Source organism: Scyliorhinus canicula, chromosome 6, assembly GCF_902713615.1.
Source record: "Scyliorhinus canicula chromosome 6, sScyCan1.1, whole genome shotgun sequence".
NCBI classification, from domain to species: domain Eukaryota; kingdom Metazoa; phylum Chordata; class Chondrichthyes; order Carcharhiniformes; family Scyliorhinidae; genus Scyliorhinus; species Scyliorhinus canicula.
In genome coordinates, this window is record NC_052151.1 from 184,185,602 (window position 1) to 184,209,976 (window position 24,375).

The 24,375-nt window shown below is 44.8% G+C and overlaps 1 protein-coding gene across 1 annotated transcript in view; it reads right to left on the reverse strand.

Annotated features, from left to right (window-relative positions):
- lats1 (large tumor suppressor kinase 1) overlaps positions 1–23,229 on the reverse strand; it is a 49,237-nt gene extending 26,008 nt beyond the window's left edge. The window contains exons 1-4 of the mRNA XM_038800624.1: positions 23,084–23,229; positions 20,559–21,066; positions 7,663–7,813; positions 1,487–3,057 (exon numbers count right to left, since the gene is read on the reverse strand). Coding sequence (XP_038656552.1) covers positions 1,487–3,057; positions 7,663–7,813; positions 20,559–20,951 — 2,115 coding nt within the window. The 5' untranslated portion in view covers positions 20,952–21,066; positions 23,084–23,229. The remainder of the gene's footprint in view (positions 1–1,486; positions 3,058–7,662; positions 7,814–20,558; positions 21,067–23,083) is intronic.
- Between the last annotated feature and the right edge of the window lie 1,146 nt (positions 23,230–24,375).

Below are 24,375 nucleotides of genomic sequence, written 5' to 3' on the forward strand. Positions count from 1 at the left end.
TTCAACCACCTTTTGACTAAAGAGTTTCAAAGACTCTTGGCCCTTGGGGAAAAAGAAATTTCATCTGTGCCTGAAATGGGCAGCCCCATATTTTTAAACAGTGACCCATAGTTCTAGATGTTAAGCTTTGGGGAGAACACAGAAAAACTGCAAAGAGATATAGACAGGTTAAGTGGGAAACAAGATGGCACATAGAGCATAACGTAAGGAAGCACAAAGTTATTCACTCTGGCTGTAACAATAGAGAAGCAGAATTTAAAAAAAGTATGAAACTGATGTTCAAAGAGACTTGAGTGTGCTTGTAAAAGGAACACAGAATGTTAGCATGTAGGTGCAGCAAGCAATTAGGAAGGTAAATTGGCCTTTATTATTGAAGAATAAAGAAGTCTTGCTACAGTTGGACGAGGTTTTGGTGAGACCACATTTGGCACAGTGTGCAGTTTTGGTCTCCACATTTAGGAAAGGATATATTTACGTTGGAGGTGGTACAGTGAGGGATCACTAGCTTGGTCCCTGGAATGAGAGGGTTGTCCTATAATGAATTGGGCTTATATTCTCTAGAGTTTAGAAGAATGAGACGCAATCTCATTGAAACCTAAAGTATCCTAAGGTGGATTCATTGGATGGACGCTAAGAGGTTGTTTCCACCAGTTGGGGAATCTAAAACACAACGGTAGTCTCAGGCTGAGGGACTAATCATTTAGGACTGAGATGAGGCAAAATTACTTCACTCAAAGGGTGGTGAATCTTTGGAATTCTCTACCCCAGAGGGTTGTGGAGGCCCCATCATTGAATATATTTAAGGCTGGGATAGTCAAATATTTTTGTCTCTCAGGGAATTAAGGGATACGAGGAGCAGGAAGGAAAATGGAGTTGAAGCCCGAGATCAGCCATGATCGTACTAAATAGAGGAGCAAGCTCGGGCAGTCACATGGTCTATTCCTATTTCTTGTGTTCTCAGGATTTCCCAAAGTGAAATTTTACAGCAATAAAGTATTTTTAAAGTGTAATCACTGTAGAAAATGAAACAAAGTCCCATAAACAGGTGGTTGAAGGAGAAATAATGATCAGGACGTGAAGGAGAACTCTGCTCTTCTTCGAATAGTGCCAGGGGATCTTGCACATCAACCGCACAGGACCTTAGTTTAACATCTTAATCTGAAATACAGTGCAGCCCAGATGATGTGCTCAAGTCTCTGCATTTAAATGAAGAGTATTTTTTCTGACCTGAGGCTAACAGCGTGGTCAAAACACAGGGATAAACTCAAAATTCATAAGGTTTTAATTTTCCTGCATGAGGCCTGAGGCTGTTTAAATGTCAATGACATGGCACACCTCCTGTAAAACTGGAATGATAAGTGCAAAAGAGTGTAGTCATTTCTATCCTCTTGCCTGCTCACAAGCAATGCCAGCAAACAAAAGGATTGAGTGGGGGTCTGCCTGAAGAATGCTTGTTACACTATGTGTCTTATGGAGAGAAGCTTACCCTCGACATTTCATTTTCCAGTTGTTTTTTACGATGCAACCTCTGCTGATGTGACTTGAGCACATTCTCCACGTGCTGCTCCATGAAGAATTTGAAGGCTTGCGAGGAGTAAATTTGAATCCGTGACTCTCTACGTTCCTCATCCTTTTTGTTTTTCCTAACCGGGACAGGTGATGTCGTAATCTGTTTCTTGTCCTTTTCTGTCGCATCAAACCGTTCCCCGTATTCAGCAGCCTCATCCTCTTCTGTGCTCGGAGTAACTGGTGGTATGGACTGCTTTGCTGTGTGTTCGTCTTTATTGGCTTTAGCGACGGAATCATAAAGTGGCACAGATTGGTTCTGCTGAAGCAAGTGCTTGGGGTACGGCGGAGGTGGAGGCTGGTAACTCGGAGTTTCAGCCAGAGTGGGACACTCGGGAACTGGTCCAGTCTGCTGCATCCAGGGAGGGTGAGTAGGTGCGAGTGCAGTCTGCAGCTCGGGTTTCTGTACACGGATGCTCTTCACAGGCTGCAGAATAGGGGCAGGGGTAATGGCAGTCACAGTGGTGGCGGATGGTTGGGAGTTAGAATGAGGCTGCCGGCTGGACAGAAGGTGATTGTTGAAGGAATTGGACCGTACAGGTGCATTCAGGTTTTGAGATGGGTGCCAGTTAGGCATCTCCAGGCCACCACTTGAAGACTGGGGTTGGGATGGAGGTGGCTGTGGCCACGAAGATGCACTCGTAGGCGCACTGAGGTTGTAAAGATCCATGTTCTGGCTGTTGCGGTTCGGCACCATAACCGACTGTGAAACATTTCCATTCAGGTTGCTGCTGTAAGTGGAAGCAGCAGTGCCACCAGCTTGCATCTGGAGGGCACTGGGACTCAGTCGGCTAGACTGAGAGTGAGAGTATGGTGGTGGTTGGCGACTCACTGGGTTTCCTCCCATAACACTTGCATGTGAGACAAAATGGCCACCTATTGAGCCATCTGGTTGCACTGATCCATTCTGGTGGCCTGTTCGGCTTGCTGGGTAGTTGTATTTACTACAGGTGGCATTTTGCATGATAATAGGTTGCCTACCCAGTGGAATAGGACTAATCCCCCTCTGGCCTTGGGGAGGTGGATTCATCATAGAGGCAGCACCAAGATTGGCTGGCGGGAACCCATCCTGCCAGGCTCCTTGTGGCACAGGAGATATCCGCGTGATCATATAGTCCATGTTTCCAGAGAACCGTTTTGGCTGCTGGTTCCCCTCCCAGGAGGATGGGGGAGGAGTGGTGCCACGTGGGGGAGGAGTCTGTCCTCTGGGTGGAGGTGGTGGAGGAGTTACACTCCTCACTGGAAGTGATGGTTGGGGATTCGCTCTCTGAGAGTTCACTGCTCCCAAAGGTCCCTGTCCACTCTGGGTGTATGCAGTTATTCCAGAACTTGAAGACAACGGCCGACCCATTTCTACCTGGGGGACAGGGCTGTCTGCTCGATATACCACGCCATCCATCAGTGATGAACCATGTCGCTGTGCAACCAAAGATTCTTTTGAACCCTTCCAGCTTGGCCTCCTGTTAACTGTTTGCTGAACAGTGTTTGATGCTGTTTAGGAAGATGACAAAAATAAAACAATGATAATGTAAATTGACATCAGGAATTCAAACAAGATACAGTTTAGAAGATTAAATGACTTTTGCAGAGGATGAAAAATGCAACAATTATTATTCCTCCCATATTAGATTGCCAATTAGCTTCATAATATTGTACTTTTCACCTCCATTCTCTGATGAATATCAGTTCATCAGCTGAGGGGAATCATAACTGGGAAATATCAAAATCAAGCATTCCAAAGTGAAGCACAGTAGCTGGCTGCAGAGTAAAGCGTTGCCTTTTTTTATATATATTGTAGACCTTGGCCTCCCTACTTCTGTAATCCCCAATCCTAGGAGAAGCTTACGCGCCTCCATTTCTGGCCTTGTAAATCCACAATTTTCACTGCCCTCTCTCTTCCTTCTCAAAAGCTACCTATTTCCTTGATGAAACTTTTGTTTGCCTGTCCCGATATTTCCTCGTGTGGTTTGGTGTGAAACATTGTTTGATAATGCTCCCATGAAGTTCCTAGTTTTTAAAATTGCTGTAAAGGTACGATATAAATGCAAGTTGTTGTTCCCTACTCTAGCTGTTCAAATAATATGCCTTAATTTCACAACACTTTTAAAATGCTCAACGTCTCACACTACTTACGGTCTGCAAAGGATTGCTAATTTATTTCTAGCTTGTGCTCAACAGGTCCTGTAGAATTCGGCATGACTCATGCAAGTCCAACCACGATTTAGGATATCAAGAAGATAATTATTTTAAAAATATATGAGCACAAATATGTTAGTCTGGTGAAACTTGGATACTTTAAAATGTTTAAAAGCAACTAATTGTGTTTAGCCCCAAAATGCTGCTCAGCTGTTTACACTAACTGTCTGGGTACAACTGAGTTCTCACTCCTAACTTCCCCTACAGCGGGGAAGCAGTAAGTAATACTGGAAATATTAACTGAAAATACAATGTTGAAAATGCAGGTTATTTGGAAGTTTCAAAACTGAGATTGATAGGAAAGGGTATCACGGTTACAGAACCAGGTCTGGTAAAAAGAGAAAAGGATAGTTCAGCTTGAGAACTGAATGACACACTCCTGTTTTTATGTTCTGTCTACAGATCATTAGACCATTCACTGTCTCTGTGCTGTCAACATTCCTAACTCCACCCAAACTACCCTGATCATTAACAATTTAGTCCGATGGCTCCATGCCCATAGGGAAGTCGACTTTGTACTTGCCGGAGGAAAGTGTTTGTGCTGAGCTAACAGAGGTGCGGATCAAGGGGAAGCCTTCAGACATGAGGTAACATTTTAACAAAAACAGAAAACACTCAGCAGGTCTGACAGCATCGGTGGAGAAAAAAGGGAGCTGGATGACTCTTTGTCAAAGCTCGAAACGTTAGCTCCCTTTTCTCCCCACAGATGCTGTCAGACCTGCTGCAATTGCCCAGCATTTTCTGTTTTTGTTTCAGATTCCAGCATTCGCAGTAATTTGCTTTAATCTAAAATTTTAACAGTTAAACTAGGAAACGCAGTGAGGCTAACCCACTCCACCACCTAATGTCCCCAACAGAAAATTTAGTCACTCCAATAGCTGTATATAAATAGCTACTTTGAAATAAATATTGTCTTAAAACAAACCAATAGACAAAAAGTCAATTGATCAAACATATGTAGCTACACCTCTCTCCCATTGTGTGCTCTCTTCCACTGCTCAACCAACTTCAGATACAATAAGCTTTGTACAAATCATCAGATATCCCCATACTCCATGGAAAGGGAGATTCAACTCTTATCTCCTACATGCTTAGACTCATCTTTACACACAAAACTGAAGCCAATGGGAATCAGGGGAAAAACGCTCCACTGATTGGTGTCATACCTAGCACCAAGGAAGATGGCTGTGGTTGTTGGTGGTAAATCATCTCAGCTCTAGGACATCGCTGCACAAGTTCCTCAGGGTATTGTCCTAGCCCCAACCATCTTCAGCTGTTTCATAAATGACCATCCCTCCATCATATGGTCAGGTGAGAATTTCACACGTGATTTCGCAGGCTCAGCACCATTTACAACTCCTCAGACACTGAGCAGTCTGAGTCCATATGCAGCAAAACCTGGACAACATTCAGGCTTTGGCTGATAAGTGGCAATGACATCAATGTCACACAAGTGACAGGAAATTACCATGTCCAACAGGAGAAAAGCTCACCATCTCCCCATGACATTCAATGGCAGTAACCCCATTATCAACATCCTTGGTTACCACTGACCAGAAACTAAACTGGACCAGCCATATAAATACTGTGGCTACAAGACCAGGTCAGAGGTTGGGAATTCTACAGCAAGTAACTCAGCTCGTGAGTCCCTAAAGTCTGTCCATTATCCACAAGGCACAAGTGGGAAAAATAAAAAGACAACAGGGTCAAATAGAGACACAAGCACGTGGACAGATAAAGAGACATACACGCACGGGGACCAATAAAGAGAGACACACGCACACAGGGACAAATACAGAGACACACGCACACAGAGACACACACACAGGGACAAATACAGAGACACACGCACACAGGGACAAATACAGAGACACACGCACACAGGGACAAATACAGAGACACGCGCACACAGGGACAAATACAGACACACACACAGGGACAAATACAGAGACACACATGCAGGGACACATGCAGAGACACGCACAGGGACAACTACTGAGACACGCAAACAGGGACGCAAATAAAGAAACATACATACAGGAACCAATACAGAGATACACAGACAGAGACAAATACGAGACAAACAGACTGGGACAAATACAGAGACACACAAGGACAAATAGCGAGGGTGTGATTACAGGGATATGGCAGGGGGTTTGGACCTCGGTAGGGTGTTGTATCTGAGGGAGTGTGCAGACACGATGCGCCGAATGCCTCCTTCTGCACTGTAGGGATTCTATGATGGAATACTTTCCACTTGCCCGGATGACAACAACATCAGAAGCTCGATACCGTCGAGGACAAAGTTCACTTGATTGGCGTGCCATCCACAATCTTAAACATTCACTCCTTCCACTACCGGCACACAGTGGCTGCAGTGTGTACCATATACAAAATGCACTGCAACAACTCACCAAGGCTCCTTTGACAGCACCTTCCAAACTTGCGACCTCTACCACATAGAAGGACAAGGGCAGCAGGTGCAGGGGAACACCACAACCTGCAAATCCCCCTCAAAGTCGCACATCATCCTAACTTGGAAATATATTGTCGTTCCTTCGTAGTCGCTGACTCAAAATCTTAGCACCCCCCCTCCTAACAGCACACCAGCACTGTTGATACAGGAAATGAGACCATAGCGGTTCAAGAGGTGGCTCACCACCACCTCCTCAAGACAATTACAGATGGTCAACAAATGCTGGCCTAGCCAGTGATACCCACACCTTGCGAAAGAATAGGTGTTCAACCCCAGCAGGGTAACTGCAGAAAGACATACATGTGACAGAGTGGAAAATGGGGAGGCAAACAAAGAATTCATAACAGCAAAATACATCTTTGTCTTCATGTGCTGGATTGGAATTTTTCAGAATACAATTGGCCAATATATATCTGGATAATTTATGTTTCCAATCCTACTCCTGGAGAGGAACTTAGTGAACATTCTTTCCAACTAGTGGGCCTGGATTGTGCTGATGCCAAAGTCCAGTGCATCAATCAAAAAACTACTCTGGTCTTCCGAGGACACCTGCGTGATCCAAGTACATGAGACCCACCAGTACATTGAGGAGACCAAAATAAAGCTGATTACTGTTGTACAGTATTTGCAGTGAAGTATTGATGCCGAATCTACAACTGGGTTTCCAACAAGATGTTCGGTGGCAAAATGATCTGCAGAAGTGCATAGTATCAAATTCCTTGCGCAGTGAAGCAGTTGAGGCTCCTTTATTAAATGTTTTAAAGATAAAGATAGATAGCTTTTTGATGAATAAAGGGATTAAGGGTTATGGTGTTCGGGCCGGAAAGTGGAGCTGAGTCCACAAAAGATCAGCCATGATCTCATTGAATGGCGGAGCAGGCTCGAGGGGCCAGACGGCCTACTCCTGCTCCTAGTTCTTGTGTTCGAAATATGAAAGGGAATTGTTTTTACAATAGCACAGAAATATAAATGTCAATGGTGATGTGAAAACCCAAAGCAGTGGAATCACCAATAAACATCACTGCAATATAAAATTCAGGTTTTGTCTAGTATTGTAAATGCAAGGCCTAATAATGGTGACCCCGTAAAATTGATCACATGACCGAGGTCCCAGGTTCGATCCCGGCTCTGGATCACTGTCTGTGTGGAGTTTGCACATTCTCCCCATGTTTGCGTGGGTTTCGCCCTCACAATCCACAAAATGTGCAGGGTAGGTGGATTGGCCACGCTAAATTTTCCCTTATTTGGAAAAAATTAATTGGGTACGCTAAAAAAAATTTTTTTTAATTGATCACATGCAAGAGGATGCTGCTACCTCAACAGGAGTTGATAACCAAGTGTGTGAAAGGAACCAGTAACAAAGATACAAAGTACATCTTAGAATGAATGAGTTAAAGGCGATGTAGTGTTTCAGTTATGTATACCTGATGTTTTCACACTTGCATTCATTGGTCTTGCAGCTGCAGCGACCATCTGCTCTCGGCGTGTATCCTGGTAGCTCATCTTACTGATGTATTCAATTGCAGCCTCGATACTGCGGCTGTTGGTCTGCTTGAGAGCTCGAACTACCATGTCCTAGAAATGATCAAATGCAACTGGTGAAGAACACATTGCATCTAAAACTGCTTTATTTGTATTGATAATAAAACCAGAAAACATTTTACATTGTTAATGATTTTAGCATTGCAGCACAGTGACACATGGTTAGCACTGCTGCCTCACAGCATTGAAGATGCCTGCCTCGGGTCACTGTCTTTGTGGATTTGCGCAACCCCCCCCCGGTGTCTGTGTGGGTCCCGTCCCCACAACCCAAAGCAATCAAGATTATTTTAAATAAATGGTGTTTTCTCTCCCACTAAGCACAAAGACCTACAAAGTACAGGTGAAGGAGGTCATTTCCTAACAACTTTCGATAGAAACCAACACATCCCCACCCACACAACATAGCACCAAGTACCACATGTTCTTATCACCGCGCTACTATCTGGAGACCACGGCACGTATTTAGAAGTGCATAAAGAAGTGCTTATTGAACTTTTTTCTTTTATCAGTTCATGTTTACTCTGGGTCATGTTTAGGCTTGGTTTTGAAATACTCGGGAGTAAACTGTTGCTATTCTGCTGAGTGTTGTCTATAACTCTTTGAAGTTCCTTCCCATTCATTTTCAAATTGAAGATTTATTTTTCTCCATAGCTCAGCTCTCTGACAGTAGGGATTGGCCTCATTGCTCTGAGCTGCCACTGCTTCTAGGGTTCAGATTTATTCCTTGTGCTTCAGCAACCAGAACTGAACACTAAGATTGAAGGTGTGACCTAACCTCTGCAGAATACAAAGTCAGCATGGACTGCCTCGGGCGCATACCCCACTGATTTGGCAACATAATCCAGCATTCAATTTGCTTTGCTGTGTTCACTTGTCTACATGTGAATACACATCAAATGCAAAATGCTTTGTTACATACAAGAGCATAGAGCGTTATAAGAATTCACGTTCATTTTTCCCTGTGCCTAGATTTTTGAAGATGGTGGAACATATTAAAAAAGCAATTAGATATGGGATCTTGGGCTTCATAAATAGAGGTATTGAGTGCAAAAGCTGCACATTCATGTTGAACTTGTGTAAATCTCTAGATAGGCCACAACTACAGTACTGTGTACCGTTCTGGTCACCACACTTTAACGAGGGTGTGAGGGGCCTTGAACATAGAACATGCAGTGCAGGAGGAGGCCATTTGGCCCATCGAGTCTGCACCGACCCACTTAAGTCCTCACTTCCACCCTATCCCCATAACCCAATAACCCCATCTCACCTTATTTGGTCACTAAGGGCAATTTATCATGGCCAATCCACCTAACCTGCACGTCTTTGAACTGTGGGAGGAAACCGGAGCACCCAGAGGAAACCCACGCAGACACGGGGAGAACGTGCAGAATCCGCACAGACAGTGACCCAGCAGGGAATCGAACTTGGGACCCTGGCGCTGTGAAGCCACAGTGCTAATCATTTGTGCTATCGTGCTGCCCAAATGGATGCTGAGGAGATTTAGCAGAATGGTAATAATGATGAGACATATTAGCTTCAAGGCTAGGTTTCAGGAAGCTAGGGTTGTTCCTCCTGGAGCAAAAGAGATCAAGGCGAGGTTTAATAGATGTGTCCAAGATCATGACATGTTTTGATATGGTAGACAATGAAAAACTAATGCTACTAGTACTGGGGAAAATCAATTTAAGATTAGGCGAGATCCAAAGGGTGGGATATGAAGAAGGATTTTTTACACAGTGAGTGGTAATGATCTGGAACTCGTTGCCTATGAGGGTGTGGAAGCAGAGATGATCAATAATTTCAATGGGACATTGGATAGGCACTTGAGCGAAATAAAGCTGTATTTAGGGGAGAAGGAGTAACAGAACTACAGAGAGTTGGCACAAATGGCCTCCTATGTTGTAACGATGCTATGAACTGCTGTTTTGTCATGGCTAGGCATAATCAGTGTTACATCCAGAGTGTTGATTTCTCACAACCATTTAAGCTTCTCTACGCATCAATCTCGTGCTGTGTGCAAAACCTGGTTAGGGGCTGGTTTCGCACAGTGCTAAAGAGCTGGCTTTTAAAGCAGACCAAGGCAGGCGTGGTTCAATTCCCGTACAAGCCTCCCCGGACAGGCGCCGGAATGTGGAGACTAGGGGCTTTTCACAGCAACTACATTTTTTGAAAAAATATTTTTATTCTCCTCCTTTTTCACATTTTCTCCCGAATTTACACCCACCAACAATAAACAATAATCAGCAACAAATATGTCAATCTCCAGAACAACGATCTCATCCTCCCACCAACCCCCAAACATCAGTCCGCATGTTTACATAAACAAATGACAAAAAGGAATCAGGGATTACCCATAGTCACCCTCAATACACACAGCCGCCCCCCCCCACCCAGACTAATGTTCGATGTTATCCAGTTCTTGAAAGTGCATAATGAATAATGCCCATGACTTTTAGAACCCCTCCATCCTTCCCCTCAATTCAAACTTAACCTTCTCAAGGGTCAAGTATTCCAACAGGTCCCCTCGTCACGCCAGGGCACGTGGTGGAGAGGCTGCTCTCCATCCCAGCCGGATCCGCCTTCAGGTGATCAACGAAGCGAAGGCTACGATATCTGCCTCTGCACCCGTTTCCAACCCTTGCTGATATTCGACACCCCGAATATGGCCTCCCGGGGACCCGGGTCCAGTTTCACGTGCACCATCTTGGAAATTACCCTAAAAACCTCCTTCCAGTACTACTCTAGCTTTGGACAGGACCAAAACATATGAACGTGATTAGCGGGGGCCCCCCCCCACAACGCTCACACACATTACATAGAATTTACAGTGCAGAAGGAGGCCATTCGGCCCATCGAGTCTGCACCGGCTCTTGGAAAGAGAATCCTACCCAAGGTCAACACCTCCACCCTATCCCCATAACCCAGTAACCCCACCCAACACTAAGGGCAATTTTGGACACTAAGGGCAATTTAGCGTGGCCAATCCACCTAACCTGCACATCTTTGGACTGTGGGAGAAAACCGGAGTACCCGGAGGAAACCCACGCATACACGGGGAGAACGTGCAGACTCCGCACAGACAGTGACCCAGCAGGGAATTGAACCTGGGACGCTGGAGCTGTGAAGCGATTGTGCTATCCACAATGCTACCCCTTATACTCCTTCAAAGAATCGGCTCATCCTCGCCCTCGTGAGGTGTGCTCTGTATATCACCTTTAGCTGTATCAGCCCCAACCTCGCACGAGGTGGAGGCATTCACTCTCCGGTGCACTTCACACCAGACCCCCTCCTCAATAACCTCTCCCAAATCTTCCTCCCACTTTGCTTTGATCCCTTCCAGTGGTGCCTTATCCTCTTCCAAAATAGCTCTGTACACCGCTGACACTACCCCCTTCTCCAGTCCGCTTGTCGTCAGCACCTCCTCCAGCAATGTGGAGGCCGGTTCCTCCGGGAAGCTCTGTATCTCCTTTCTGTCAAAATCTCGAACCTGCATGTATCTAAACATTTCTCCCTGCTCCAGCCCATTAACAGTAACTTCATTTGAAGCCTACTTGTGACAATAAGCGTTTTTCATTTTCGTTTAATTTCATTTCAACCTTGCTGTTACCCGTATTGAATTTCACCCACCCACTGATCTTGACCACTTACAAACACTGTCTCGATTCTTTGATAATTCCTTAGCTGTTTTGTAAGGATTTCCTGCCCCTAGTTTGGTTATCAACTGAAAATTTGATCAATTGTGTTTCTGAATCCAGATCAGTAAAGCAAGTGAGAAACAAGGAACCAACTTCTCAACCACCATTGGGTAGCACCAACATTGCTTCGTGATGCAGCCGCATTCCTGTGGAACTTTGAAGCTTTGTGGAATTTCAAGTATTTGATACAATGGGGCTTTCCGATATCTGCACAGGACATCAACTCCTCAGAACGGCAACATCAATCAGACAGGTTGTTAAAAATATACTTGAGCAAAAGTAATGCAAATTAAAAGCGGGAGAGATTTCTGTAATGTGTTTAGATGAAGTATGTTTTACATGAACAAGGAGTTAGGTAGTACTGGAACCAATCCTAGAAAATGAAATGGAGCAAGTAGGCCCTGGAAGTATGCCAAACATGTAAAAAAAAACACTGACCATGACTTACTAATGAAAGAAAAATCAAAATAGCTATTTCAATTCAATAGGAAAAATAAATCCAGATAAATTCAACTGAAAAGTTAGCAAGAATGCACAAAAAATAGGAACTGTTACAACAGGGGATGATTAGGGTAGAGATTATCTGGAGTTCTTTAGATTTGTGCAGAAATTAAAATGAGACTTTGAAAATACTAACAAAGGAAGATCAAGTGGAGTATACAAAATTGAAGCATAGATTGGCCAATGGCCAAGAGATTTTGTGGCTGTTGAACGGTTAAGGAGGGTATGAAGGAACCGAGAGACAGTTTCTTCTGGTGGGGGTACGCCAAAACAAAGGGACAGAATCTTCAAATGAAACCCATGCCATTTAGAAGAGAAATCAGGAAGCACTTTTTCACAGGCAGGCGGAAGGCAATGTGTAATTCTCTCTTCAAGAAGGCTCTGAATGCTGGGTCAATTAAAATTTTCACAGCCGTAATCGATAGATCTTTGTTAGATAATGGTTATAAGGAATATGGATGAAATCCAGATGAGACACAAAAACAGACCAATCATCAAGTAATTGCAAGGTAGAACAGGTTCAAGAGCTGAATAGCCTCCTCTTGTTCTATGTTCTTAATACAAAAAAGTAGTTCGATGAGTTGGATTAGCAGCTGTGCTTCATAATTTTGAACTAAAGGCAATGTTAATTAAGCTTGATGATCGTTAGTTTTTTTAAAAATTCCTCGAATAACTGACCGGTAGACAGTGCTCAGAAATTCAATAATCTATTGTCCCATTCAATCTTAAGTAAGTTACAAATTTACAGGCAGTAGATATTCTCGAAGGCTCAGCATCACTTCTCTTTCTCTCTCTCTCCACCCAACTTACAAGTCTTTGAACCCTGCCTGGGTATTGTGATTAACCTCAGGTGCTGCATGCAGACAGCTTTTTGAAAAGGATTCAACCCAGCACTACTCCAGAAGAACATATAAATCGTCTATCTGCATCTTTAAATCACCTATGTGGGTTTTGTGTTTGGAGTAGGGTTTCGCCCAGCAAACCCGTGGAGGTTGGGTGTGGCATTGCTGCTGGATAAGGGGAAGCTTGAGAGTCTAGCCGCTGCTACAGGAATGTACGTGGAGTTTAATAAGAGCGAGGAGGTCACAACTTCTACGTTCTAGGCGGTGATATGGAGGGAGCTGATCTCGATTAAGGCACACAGAGATATGGCGGGAAGGATGGAGAGAGAGGTTGAAAAGGCGATTCTGGTGGTGTTTGAGACTTTTTACCGGGAGTTATAACCCCCCTCCGAAAGAGGGGTTCTGATATGATACAATTCTTGGATGGTTTGCACTTCCTGGTGGCGAAGGAGAAGGTGTAGTGCTTGAGCTGGAGGAAATATGAGGTGCATTGCTCTGTGCAGTCTGGGCAGCCTCGATGCCACATCTACTGGGAAAGCGGGGTGGGGGGGGGGGGGGGGGGGGGGATCAAATTGATGTATAAGACAACGACTGCCAGCGTTTGTACCAATACATTAAGCTTGAGGTACCTTTGACTGTATAGGGAAACAAGGCAGGGGTGTTCACTTTCCCCATTACTTTTTGCATTGACTATTGAACTGCTGGCTATTGCATTGAGGTCGTCAACAGAGTGGAAGAAGTATGGAGCATAGAGTGTCCCTAAACACGGACGACTTGCTGTTGTATGTAACAGACCCTCTCTCCAGTGTAGGAAAGATTATGGAGGCGTTAAGTAAGTTTGACTCCTTTTCGGGTTATAAATTCAACATGGGGAAGAGTGACGTCTTTCCGGTGAGTTCTCAGGAATAGAGAGTGGGTTGGAGAAATTGCCATTTTTGCTGGCTAGGTCGAGTTTTAGATATTTGGGAAAGCAGATGGCTCGCGACTGGGCATTGTTACATAAGCTGAATTTGAGTGAAGGGGGGTTTGAAAAGGTAGGATGCCCTCCTGTTATCATTGAGAGAGGGTTCAAATAGTGAAAATTATGATCCTTATAAAGTTCTCATTTACATTCCAGAGTCTTCTGATCTGTTTACTTAAATCTTTTTTAGTGAAGATTAATAAGCTGATTTCAACATTTCTATGGGCAGGCAAGACATCTTAGGTTTGGAGAGCATTTTTGCAGAGAGATAGGCAGTCAAGGGGTTGGCGTTGCCCAATTTGATGAATATCAAAAAGGTTCGGAAATGGGTCGTGGAGGAAGGTTTGGTTTAGGGGCAGATAGGGCAGGATTCCTGTACAGGGTCATGTTTGAAGGCATTGGTGACGGCTCCACTACCGTTCACGCCAGCCAGATAGTCTATGCGCCCGGTGGTGGTAACCTCCTTTGGGGGGGGAATGAGTTCAGGTATTTACAGGTGAGAATTTTTTCTTGGAAGGAGCTTGTCTTTGTTCCTTGTTTGCTGCCCACCCCCCCTCCGATGGGTAAGGTAGAGTCTTTGGATGATATGGGTCTCTGCTATTTATGGGCAGTTGGTGGAGAGGGAGAGGGCTTCACTGGAGGAGATAAAGAGAAAATGAGAGGAGTTGGGATGTGCATTTTGGAGAAGTAGGGCAGGGTTGTGGAGTGAGGCCCGATATAGGGTAAACTCTACTACCTCATGTGCAAGGCTGAGCCTAAAGTCGCCACAGTCCTAGATGTCCATAGGCTGCTTTCCTCTTTGAGGGAGAGAGCCGACTGGTGGTGATTTAACCTGAGGATCCCCACACCGCAGGCGATGGCAAGGTTGAGAAGGCAGGGCCTTCATGAATAACCTCAGCTGGTCCGGGAATTGAACCCGCGTTGTTGGCCTTGCTCTGCATCACAAACCAGCTGCCCAGCCAACTGAACTAAACTGGCTCAGGGAAGTAGGTCAGTGTCAAGTACACTTTAAAGTGAGGGCAGCACGGTGGCGCAGTGATTAACACTGCTGCCTCACGGCGCCAAGGTCCCAGGTTCAAACCCAACTCTGGGTCACATGTCCGTGTGGAGTTTGCACATTCTCCCCATGTTTGCGTGGGTTTTGCCCCCACAACCCAAAGATGTGCAGGGTAGCTGGATTGGGCATGCTAAATTGCCCCTTAATTGGAAAAAAAAAAGGAATTGGGTACTCTAAATTTAGTTTTTAAAAAGTACACTTTAAAGTAGTGCACTGAGCACAACTGACTAAATCACGCATGAGGGGTTCTTTTCAGAGGTGGAGGATAGATGCAAGCATTCGTTAAAAGGGCCTGCGAACCACTCACATGTTTGGTCCTGCCCCAAATGAAGGAGATTCAGGGAGACGTTTTCGAGACTATGTCAGAGATTTGGAGGTAAAGATGGCGCCGTGCCCATGGGTGGCGATATTTGAGGTATCGGGTAAATAAATTGAAGCGGCAGGAGGGAAAAGACATCATGTTTTGGCCTTTGCCTCCCTGATAGCCCGGAGGAGGATTCTGCTAGGGTGATGGACACCGGAGCCGCCTAGGATGGCGACTTGGGTGAGGGAACCTATCGGAGTTTTAACATCTGGAGAAAATCAAACAGGACATTGGGGGTTGGAGGCTTTTATCTCCTTTTTTGGTAGTCATCAGCAAATGGGGGGAGGGTCACAAAAGAAGAACTGTAGATGGCAGGTTGGTGGGTTGTTAATTATTATGAAAATTGTATAAAGTTGAATGAGTGTGTATATTGTAAATTGGAAAATGTCCTGAACAAAAATATATATTTTTAAAATCTTTAATTCACCTCAACCTTTGAAGCACCAGGGCAATCAAATTCAGACTGAAGCAAGTCACCAATCTCCACAAACTGTGTACCCCTTTCATTTTACTGGATTTTAACTTCTTTAATCATAGAATCCCAAAAGTGCAGAAGGACGCCATTTGGCCCATCGAGTCTGCACCGGCCCTTAGATAGTGCACCCTACTTAAGCCCACGCCTCCACCCTATCCCCGTAATCCAGTAACCCCACCTAACCTTTTGGACACTAAGGGGCAATTTACCGTGGCCAATCCACGTAACCTGCACACCTTTGGACTGTGGGAGGAAGCTGGAGCACCCAGAGGAAACCCATTCTGTAACATTTGTATTTGTGTGTGTTTGTATGTGCATGCGTGCACGCAAACGGGCATGCACATTGGACGGGAGCTTATTATTTTACTTAGACTAGGTTAAGGACAGGTTAAGGATAAAAGCTATCCTCTTTTCTTTGTTAAAATTCAAGAAAACCTGTCTGATTGTGTATTTTATGATCACAGCGTGTAAACAGCTAAACACTCAGCTGAATTGGCAAGCATATCCATTTAAACAAAAAAAACAGGTGTAGTCAAACAAAGAGGGAAAAGATGGGAGCCAATTGACCCCCTCTAACCTGGTTGTAACATTATACACAAGATGACAGTTACTGAACAAATTGGTACTTATCCTTTCTCTTGTAGGCCATATCCATTAATGTCCCAGCTCTCTCCATCTCTGTCCGATTAAAAAGCACAATCCTTTTGCCGCTATTATATAATGACTTCCCCAAAAATGGATCAAGACATAGACCAACTTTTGATCGCACCTTCAACTGCCTCAAGGATTGGCTTCCCAAGTCACCAAAGTTTCCATCTTGAACGAGACCCACACTTCCCAAGTCAGCCAGGCATGACCATTCGCAACAACTACTTGTTTGTTCTGTCAATCTTCTGTGCTAAGTCAAACTCATCCTAACATTGAAGATGGAAACAGTGCCGGGATGAGCTCAATGAGATCCGATCACCTTGGAATCTAAAGTGATGCCAAATCATGAATGCAACACAAATTCTTTCAAGGGTTAAGAAAAATCTCAAAACGTTACAAAAAGCCTACACTATTTTATGCCGTTTCACAACTGACTCAAAATTACAAGCAGGTTTTGCGATTGAACATGCTGTCAATTATTACAACGGCCAACCTAGTTCCTGGTTAAACATGTATTCAGGATGTTCCACATTAACAGGATGCTATCATATTGAATAAGGCTCAACTCATTAAAGAAAATATTTTAAACAACACTTACTCACCCTCAGGCTGATAAGAAATAAAAGTACAACACACATGTTTTACTGCAATACAACAATCTGTTTCACAGGTCAAATAAATTAGAACACCATTTAAAAAAAAAAAAATTTAGATTAGCCAATTATTTTTTCCAATTAAGGGGCAATTTAGCATGGCCAATCCACCTACTCTGCACATTTTTGGGTTGTGGGGGCGAAACCCACGCAGACACGGGGAGAACGTGCAAACTCCACACGGACAGTGACCCAGAGCCGGGATCGAACCTGGGACCTCAGCGCCGTGAGGCGGTTGTGCTAACCACTAGGCCACCGTGCTGCCCCAATTAGAACACCATTGACCTTGATTACAAGTCTAACAAGTCAAGAGTGCATTCAAGTAGAGCACATGCCTCCATCACACTGAATTAACTCAACATTATTACAAATATGTGGCTCTTCCTTATGCTTTTCACTGCCTAGTTGATGCTGCTTTGAAACTACAAAGCTGAAAGAAGAACTCCTTCTATTAAAAGTTTCCATCTCACCGAGGAGGCTTCAGGACAATCCATATCCAACAACCTGTGCTGAAAACTCTGCTCCCATTTTGACTGCGACAAATTGCATTGCAGCAGCTGAAACAATCCTCAACATTCTAAAGTAAGTAATAACATTCTAAAAAAAACAACCACAACACTTTTTAAAAAGTCAATTTGCCCTATTTTCCAATGTTAAAAGATCCTTTAAAAAATATTCCAGGATCTGGATCCATAACTTTGCCAAAAATTGATCACTGCTTCCTTGGATCTTAACCAATCTGTGTACCAGGCTTTGTTGAAATCAGTTCATTATTTTTTTGCGATATATTGTTTTCTGACAAACAGGGGCAAAATGTGACTTTTTAAAACATGACAAAAGATCGACTTATCAGCATACCCTCATTAAAGGCTGCTTGGAAGGACTATAAACATTTCGAATTGGAACAACTTAGAGCGCTATCAGCATCCAAACTTGCATCGGAAAACATTCCCTGGTGGAAATTATCTTATTCCACCAACAGGAGAGAAGAACTTTCCATGGCCTGAATTAACCTGCACAAGGACCGCTCCAAACCTAGCGTAAAGGTAGGACAGAGGTAGAGTTAACTACCAACTCACTTGGCCAGAACTAAAACACAACATAAGAAACTATATAAACGGGGAGAGCAGATCTTCATAGAATTTACAGTGCAGAAGGAGGCCATTCGGCCCATCGAGTCTGCACCAGCTCTTGGAAAGAGCACCCTACTCAAGGTCAACACCTCCACCCTATCCCCATAACCCAGTAACCCCACCCAACACTAAGGGCAATTTTGGACACTAAGGGCAATTTATCATGGCCAATCCACCTAACCTGCACATCTTTGGGCTGTGGGAGGAAACCGGAGTACCCGGAGGAAACCCACGCACACACGGGGAGGATGTGCAGACTCCGCACAGACAGTGGCCCAATCCAGGAATCAAACCTGGGACCCTGGAGCTGTGAAGCAATTGTGCTATCCACAATGCTACCGTGCTGCCCGTGGATGTTACAACAGCAGTTTTTACTGTGGCTAGATGGGTCATAGGAGAATGTAACTTCCTTGATCTGCTGTCCCTGTTTACTTTTTCTGATGTTGCTGCTTCAGGCAAATTTCACTGGATGTTGGGTACACATGATTCCTGTAGAGTGTGGCCTCTGGCACAGCAGCATTGCCTTCAAGTACCCAGATCTCCCGGCCTCAAAAGATATTTGTATTTAAAATGCACGCAACTGCAGCAGTACTGTTTATTGCAACAAATGACATTCAGCTAAAAGTATCTTCAGGTTAATAACATGTTGCATCAATTGTATACTGATAGGATATAGTAGGAAAAATCTTGCTGCATAGTCATAGAGTTTATACAACACAGAAAGAGGCCCTGCAGTCCATGGGTGTCCATGCCGGCCATCAAGCACCTATGTACTATGATCCCATTTTCCAGCACTTGGCCTGTGGCCTTGTATGCTACAGCATTTCAAGTTCTCATCTAAATACTTAAATATTGTGAGGGTTCCCACCTCTACCACCCTATCAGGCAGTGCGTTCCAGATTGCCGCTACCATCTGGGTGAAAATATGTTTTATCACATCTTCTGTAAACCTCCTACACATTACCTTAAATCTATGCTTTCTGGTTATTGACCGCTCTGCTAAGGGAAAAGGGTTCCTTACTATCCACTACCCGAGCCCAACCAGTCTCTTTTGTTAGCTGAAACTCTCCAGCCCACGCAACATCCTGCTGAAACTCCTCTGCATGCTTTGTCGTGCCATCACATCCTTCCGATAATGTAGTGACCAGAACTGCACACAGTACTCCAGTTGTGGCCTAAGCAGCGTTTTATACAGCTCCATCATTTTTTCTTTTTTTTTCCTTAAATTTAGAGTACCCAATTCATTTTTTCCAATTAAGGGGCAATTTTACCTGGCCAATCCACCTACCCTGCACATCTTTGGGTTGCGGGGGCGAAACCTATGCAAACATGGGGAGAATGTGCAAACTACACGAGTGAACCAGAGCCGGGATCAAACCTGGGACCTCGCTGCCATGAGGCAGCAGTGCTAACCACTGTGAAACCATGCTGCCTAATACAGCTCCATCATAACCTCTCTGCTCTTATAATAATAATAATCTTTATTCTCACAAGTAGGCTTACGTTAACACTGCAATTAGGTTACTGTGAAAAGTCCCGAGTCGCCAAATTCCGGCACCTGTTGGGTACACTGGGGGGGGAATTCAGAATGTCCAATTTACCTAACAGCACGTCTTTCGGGACCTGTGGGAGGAAACCGGATCACCCGGAGGAAACCCATGCAGACACAGGGAGAACATGCAGACTCCGCACAGACAGTGATCCAAGCTGGGAATCGAACACGAGACCCTGGCGCTGTGAAGTAACAGTGTTACTTACATATTCTATGCCTCAGTTATTAAAGGCAAATAGCCCACATACCTTATGAACCAGCTTATCTACCTGACCTGTTGTCGTCAGGGACCCATAGACATGCCCACCAAGGTCACTCTGATCCTCTGTATGTCCTATGGTCCTACCGTTCATTATATATTCTTTTGCCTTGTTAGTCTTCTTAAAATGCATTACCTCACATTTTTCAGAGCTAAATTTCATTTGCCACTGTTCTGCCCATCTAACCAGCCCGTTTATATTGACCTGCAATATAAGCAATCTAAGGCTTTCCTCCTTACTATTTACACCAATTTTTTGACATCTTCAACCTTACAGATCATACCTCCCACATTCACGTCAACCGCTAAGTTTAATGAACAATTAATATGCAATTGGAAGAAATTCTCCAAAATAATGGGAGGTTAAGGGTGAGATGCCATTGAAAAGAAGCAAACAGGAGAGGGGCATAGATCGACCAGCAAGATTCACAACTCGTGGCATATCGCTGAATTTCCTGGACTTACTAACAAATTAGCACTTAATAATGCACGCATTGTTAGTATGTTTTGCTGTTCTAAAGACTTAGCTCTTTTGGCAAGCTTTACAATGGAATTTAGCAATCAGCAAGGAATTTGCAATGTTGTTTGCACAGCCTAAGTGGATTGAATCTATAGTATTTCATTTAAATAGCTCTCACCTCATCAAACCCGGCAGTTACCAAATCCTGCAACATCTGCTTGTTTACATCTGCGGGTCCACGGACTGACGAACTGTACTCATTTGAAAATGGCAACAAGGAATTCCGGATCTCCTGCAAGGCTTTTTGGTAAGTTACGAATTTAAGAGCATTCCGGCCTTGTTGCCTTGAATCTTCTGTGCCCAATTTCATCATACTTTGATCCGTGCTTCCAGCATCTCCTGATGGTTTGGGTAAATGCCTGAGACTCTCTCTGATCTCCTGCAACATCTGGCGGCTACTCCCAGAAAAGTTGCTGGCAGGGAATGTTTTTGGTCTCATTTGTCTATGTCCATCAGGCTTCTCTCCCCTCTTCATGAAGGTGTCAGAAAAAAACAACCACTCTTGGCTCATTTACATAAGTGAAGTTCCAGCAGGTTACAGGCGGTCTTGGTTTCTGTGTCAGATATCCAAGACTCTCAGCTGCAAGGTTGTTCTGCTCATCTGCGTATTTGCACGATCCAGTTATCTGTAAAAAAATGCACGGGCATTAAATGATGCACATTAACCCCCAAATAAAATGATCATACAAATGTTTACCACCTGAATTACAAACTGAAATAATAAATACAAAACCAAAAAGGTCAAGCTCACATCGATAAAGAAATAAATCAATTCATAGCTGCCATAAATGTTTGCTTCTTCGGAGAAAGTATCTCACATTTTAAGATCTCTCAAAGGATAATCTGCCTAATATGTCACTTGGGTTTGTGGGGGGGGGGGGGGGGGGGGGGGGGGGTAGTGTCACACTTTGTCACATATACTTTCTGGCAGTGGTTCTTAAATTGCAATTGGAGCAGAAATGTTGCTCTGTTTTTTTTCCTTATGTAACCCAAGGAACCTGAGGCTAAGTGAAGCGTGTATAGCACAGTTCAGGGACTCACAAGGTTCAGTACCACACCAACCAACAGGGAAGGAATTCTGCACAAGATAATTCACCACTCATAGTGTATTATGAAAATAATAGGCAGAATGGTTAGGAAATCAATAATAATTTTCCGGCTTCTCAAGTCCACCAACTGACTGAGGACAGGGTTGGTCTTCATATATAAACAAACATTAGCAGACCTTTTCATTGGCAATGTCATATGCAGATTTACAATTAATGTGAAACTACAAAGACTTAAGAACTGGGTTATCATGGAAGGAGAATTTCAAATGTAAAACCACTTTTGTTCCACCTTGAACGGCATCCAATAGGGTCCTCAACAATCACATCAACATGTGCTGAATTTCACATGGGGAAATCATCACATGCAAACATGCTAACACAAAATGCAAAGTTCCCCACTGTTGTCTAACTTCAAAGAAACAGAAAGCCCATTTACTTCACACATACTGTCAGTCCTATCAAAAAGTATTCTCATTCAGGGTCATTAGGAATTTGACCTGTATTTCAGTACTTTTATTACAAGGCTTTTGTAAGTGCCACATGCGATGAAATGTGGATTGTCCGCAAATCCAATTGTGCCCAAAGCAAACTGTATACCATTTGATACAAAGCAAAGTAGGGTCACATTCACAGTTGTTCAAATGATGCAACTTTATTGCTTTTAACAGTTTAAGGCTAGTATCACATTCAACACAGATTCAGATTCATATATGTCACTAAGGGACTAGTTACAAGGAAAGGGTAGGGTAATTGTTATTGTTCTTCGAGCAAATAAAGTGAGAAAGAGATTTGTTTGCCGTTATCATAGAATCCCTAGTGCAGAAACAGGCCATTCAGCCTATCGAGTCTGCATCGACCCTTTGAAAGAGCATCTTACTTAGGCCAATTCCCCATACCCCCACCTAGAAACGAAGGGGCAATTTAGCATGGCCAATCCACCGAATCTGCACATCTTTGGACTTGAGAGGAAACCCACAAACACGAAGAGAACATGCAAACTCCACACAGTCACCCCAGTTTGAAATTGAACCGGGGCCCTTGGCACTGTGAGGCAGCAGTGCTAACCACTGTGCCACCCCAAGGGTTCAAACTAAAGTAGAGAAGCTGTTTTCCACTGGCACCTAGAAAAAAAAATCAAATAGTTCTCAAAAGAACCAGGAGGCAGAAATGGGGTGTAATTTACACAAAACGTTATGATGATCGGGAATGTGCTGCCCTAAACAGACCCAGTGATAACTTTCAAAAGGGAATTGGACAAATTCTCGAAAGGGGAGATACAGCAGAGCTGAGGGATGAGGAGGACTGGGACTAATTCGCACATTAACAGTTGTTGGCACTCCAAATCCTCCCTCCCCAGGTAATTCCTACTCTGGCTGCTAACAGCACGCCCAAGCTCCGGACTCCTGGTCGACCAAAGGGCCCCGGGCCTGTAGCGGGAGACTGGGCCCGAGCCCAGTCCCTTCCTGCCCGTGATCCCACCTTTAGGCCCCCACGGCCATCTTAGGCTCGGATCTTCCTGCCAACTCATCGGCCCATTGCGCAGCCGGCCCGGGATCCCTTCCCCGCGGGATGGGTAGAGGAAGGCGAATGTTACCCCTGTCTAGCCGCCGACATCGACGTCCCCCCGGTTGGTCTGTCTGTCTACCCACCACCACCGCAATTGCCGCTCAGACCCGCTCCGATCGCCGAGCTCAAGTCCTCTCGCGCGATCGCGGGTCGAGGTTTCAGCTGTGTGGGTGCGTGCAGCGCCCCCTCAGGCTCGGAGGAGTCACCGCCGCGCAGCGCCCCCTCAGGCCAGGAGGAGTCACCGCTGCGCAGCGCCCCCTCAGGCCCGGAGGAGTCACCGCCGCGCAGCGCCCTCTCAGGCCCGGAGGAGTCACCGCCGCGCAGCGCCCCCTCAGGCCCGGAGGAGTCACCGCCGCGCAGCGCCCTCTCAGGCCCGGAGGAGTCACCGCCGCGCAGCGCCCCCTCAGGCCCGGAGATACTGTCGCCAGCCCAACCCCATCAAACCTCCTGTGTATTTGTTGTCGTCTACATTCCTGTTTACAGCTTGTTGTATAATAATATATATTGTTACAAGTAGGCTAACAACACTGCAATGAAGTTACTGTGAAAAGCCCCTAGTTGCCACATTCCGGCACCTGTTCGGGGAGGCTGGTACAGGAATTGAACCCGCCGGATCTGGCACCTGGAGAAAACCCATGCAGACACAGGGAGAACGTGCAGACTCCACACAGAGTCACCCAAGCCAGGAATTGAACCTGGGACTCTGGCACCGTGAAGCAAGTGCTAATTTGAGAGAGAGGGTCAATATCCAACATTTCCTGGAGTCTCTTCCATTCTTTATGCTTCATTGTACCTGTGTGGCCGCATTATGAACATACCTTCCTTGAACATCAAGTCCTGGGGTAGGACTCGCAGAAAGTAGAAGCAGGAGGAGACCATTCAGCCCTTCAAGCCTGCTCCGCCATTCATTATGATCATGGCTGATCATCAAATTCAATACCCTGATCCCCCATATCCCTTGATCCCAGAGCTTCCAGCTCAGCACTATCCCCACTGCACCACAGGTTCACATTTTCCTGATCTAAATTTATAGCCTTAAAGTAAAGTTAACATCGCCCCAGATGTTCATAGGCTGCTTAGCCCTTTGAGGAGAGCTGACTGGTGGTGGGTTAATCTGAAGTCCCCACACCATATCTCATCTTCATGAATAACCTCAGCTGGCACAGGAATTGAAACCAAGCTGTTGACATTTATCACAAATTGGCTGTCCAGCCAACTGAGCTAAACAGCACGCCTCCTCCCCCCCAATGTATTTGCTTACTGATGAGCCATAAATTGCACGTGAGACGAGTTGCTGTACAAAAGCTAGGCTTTAATAAG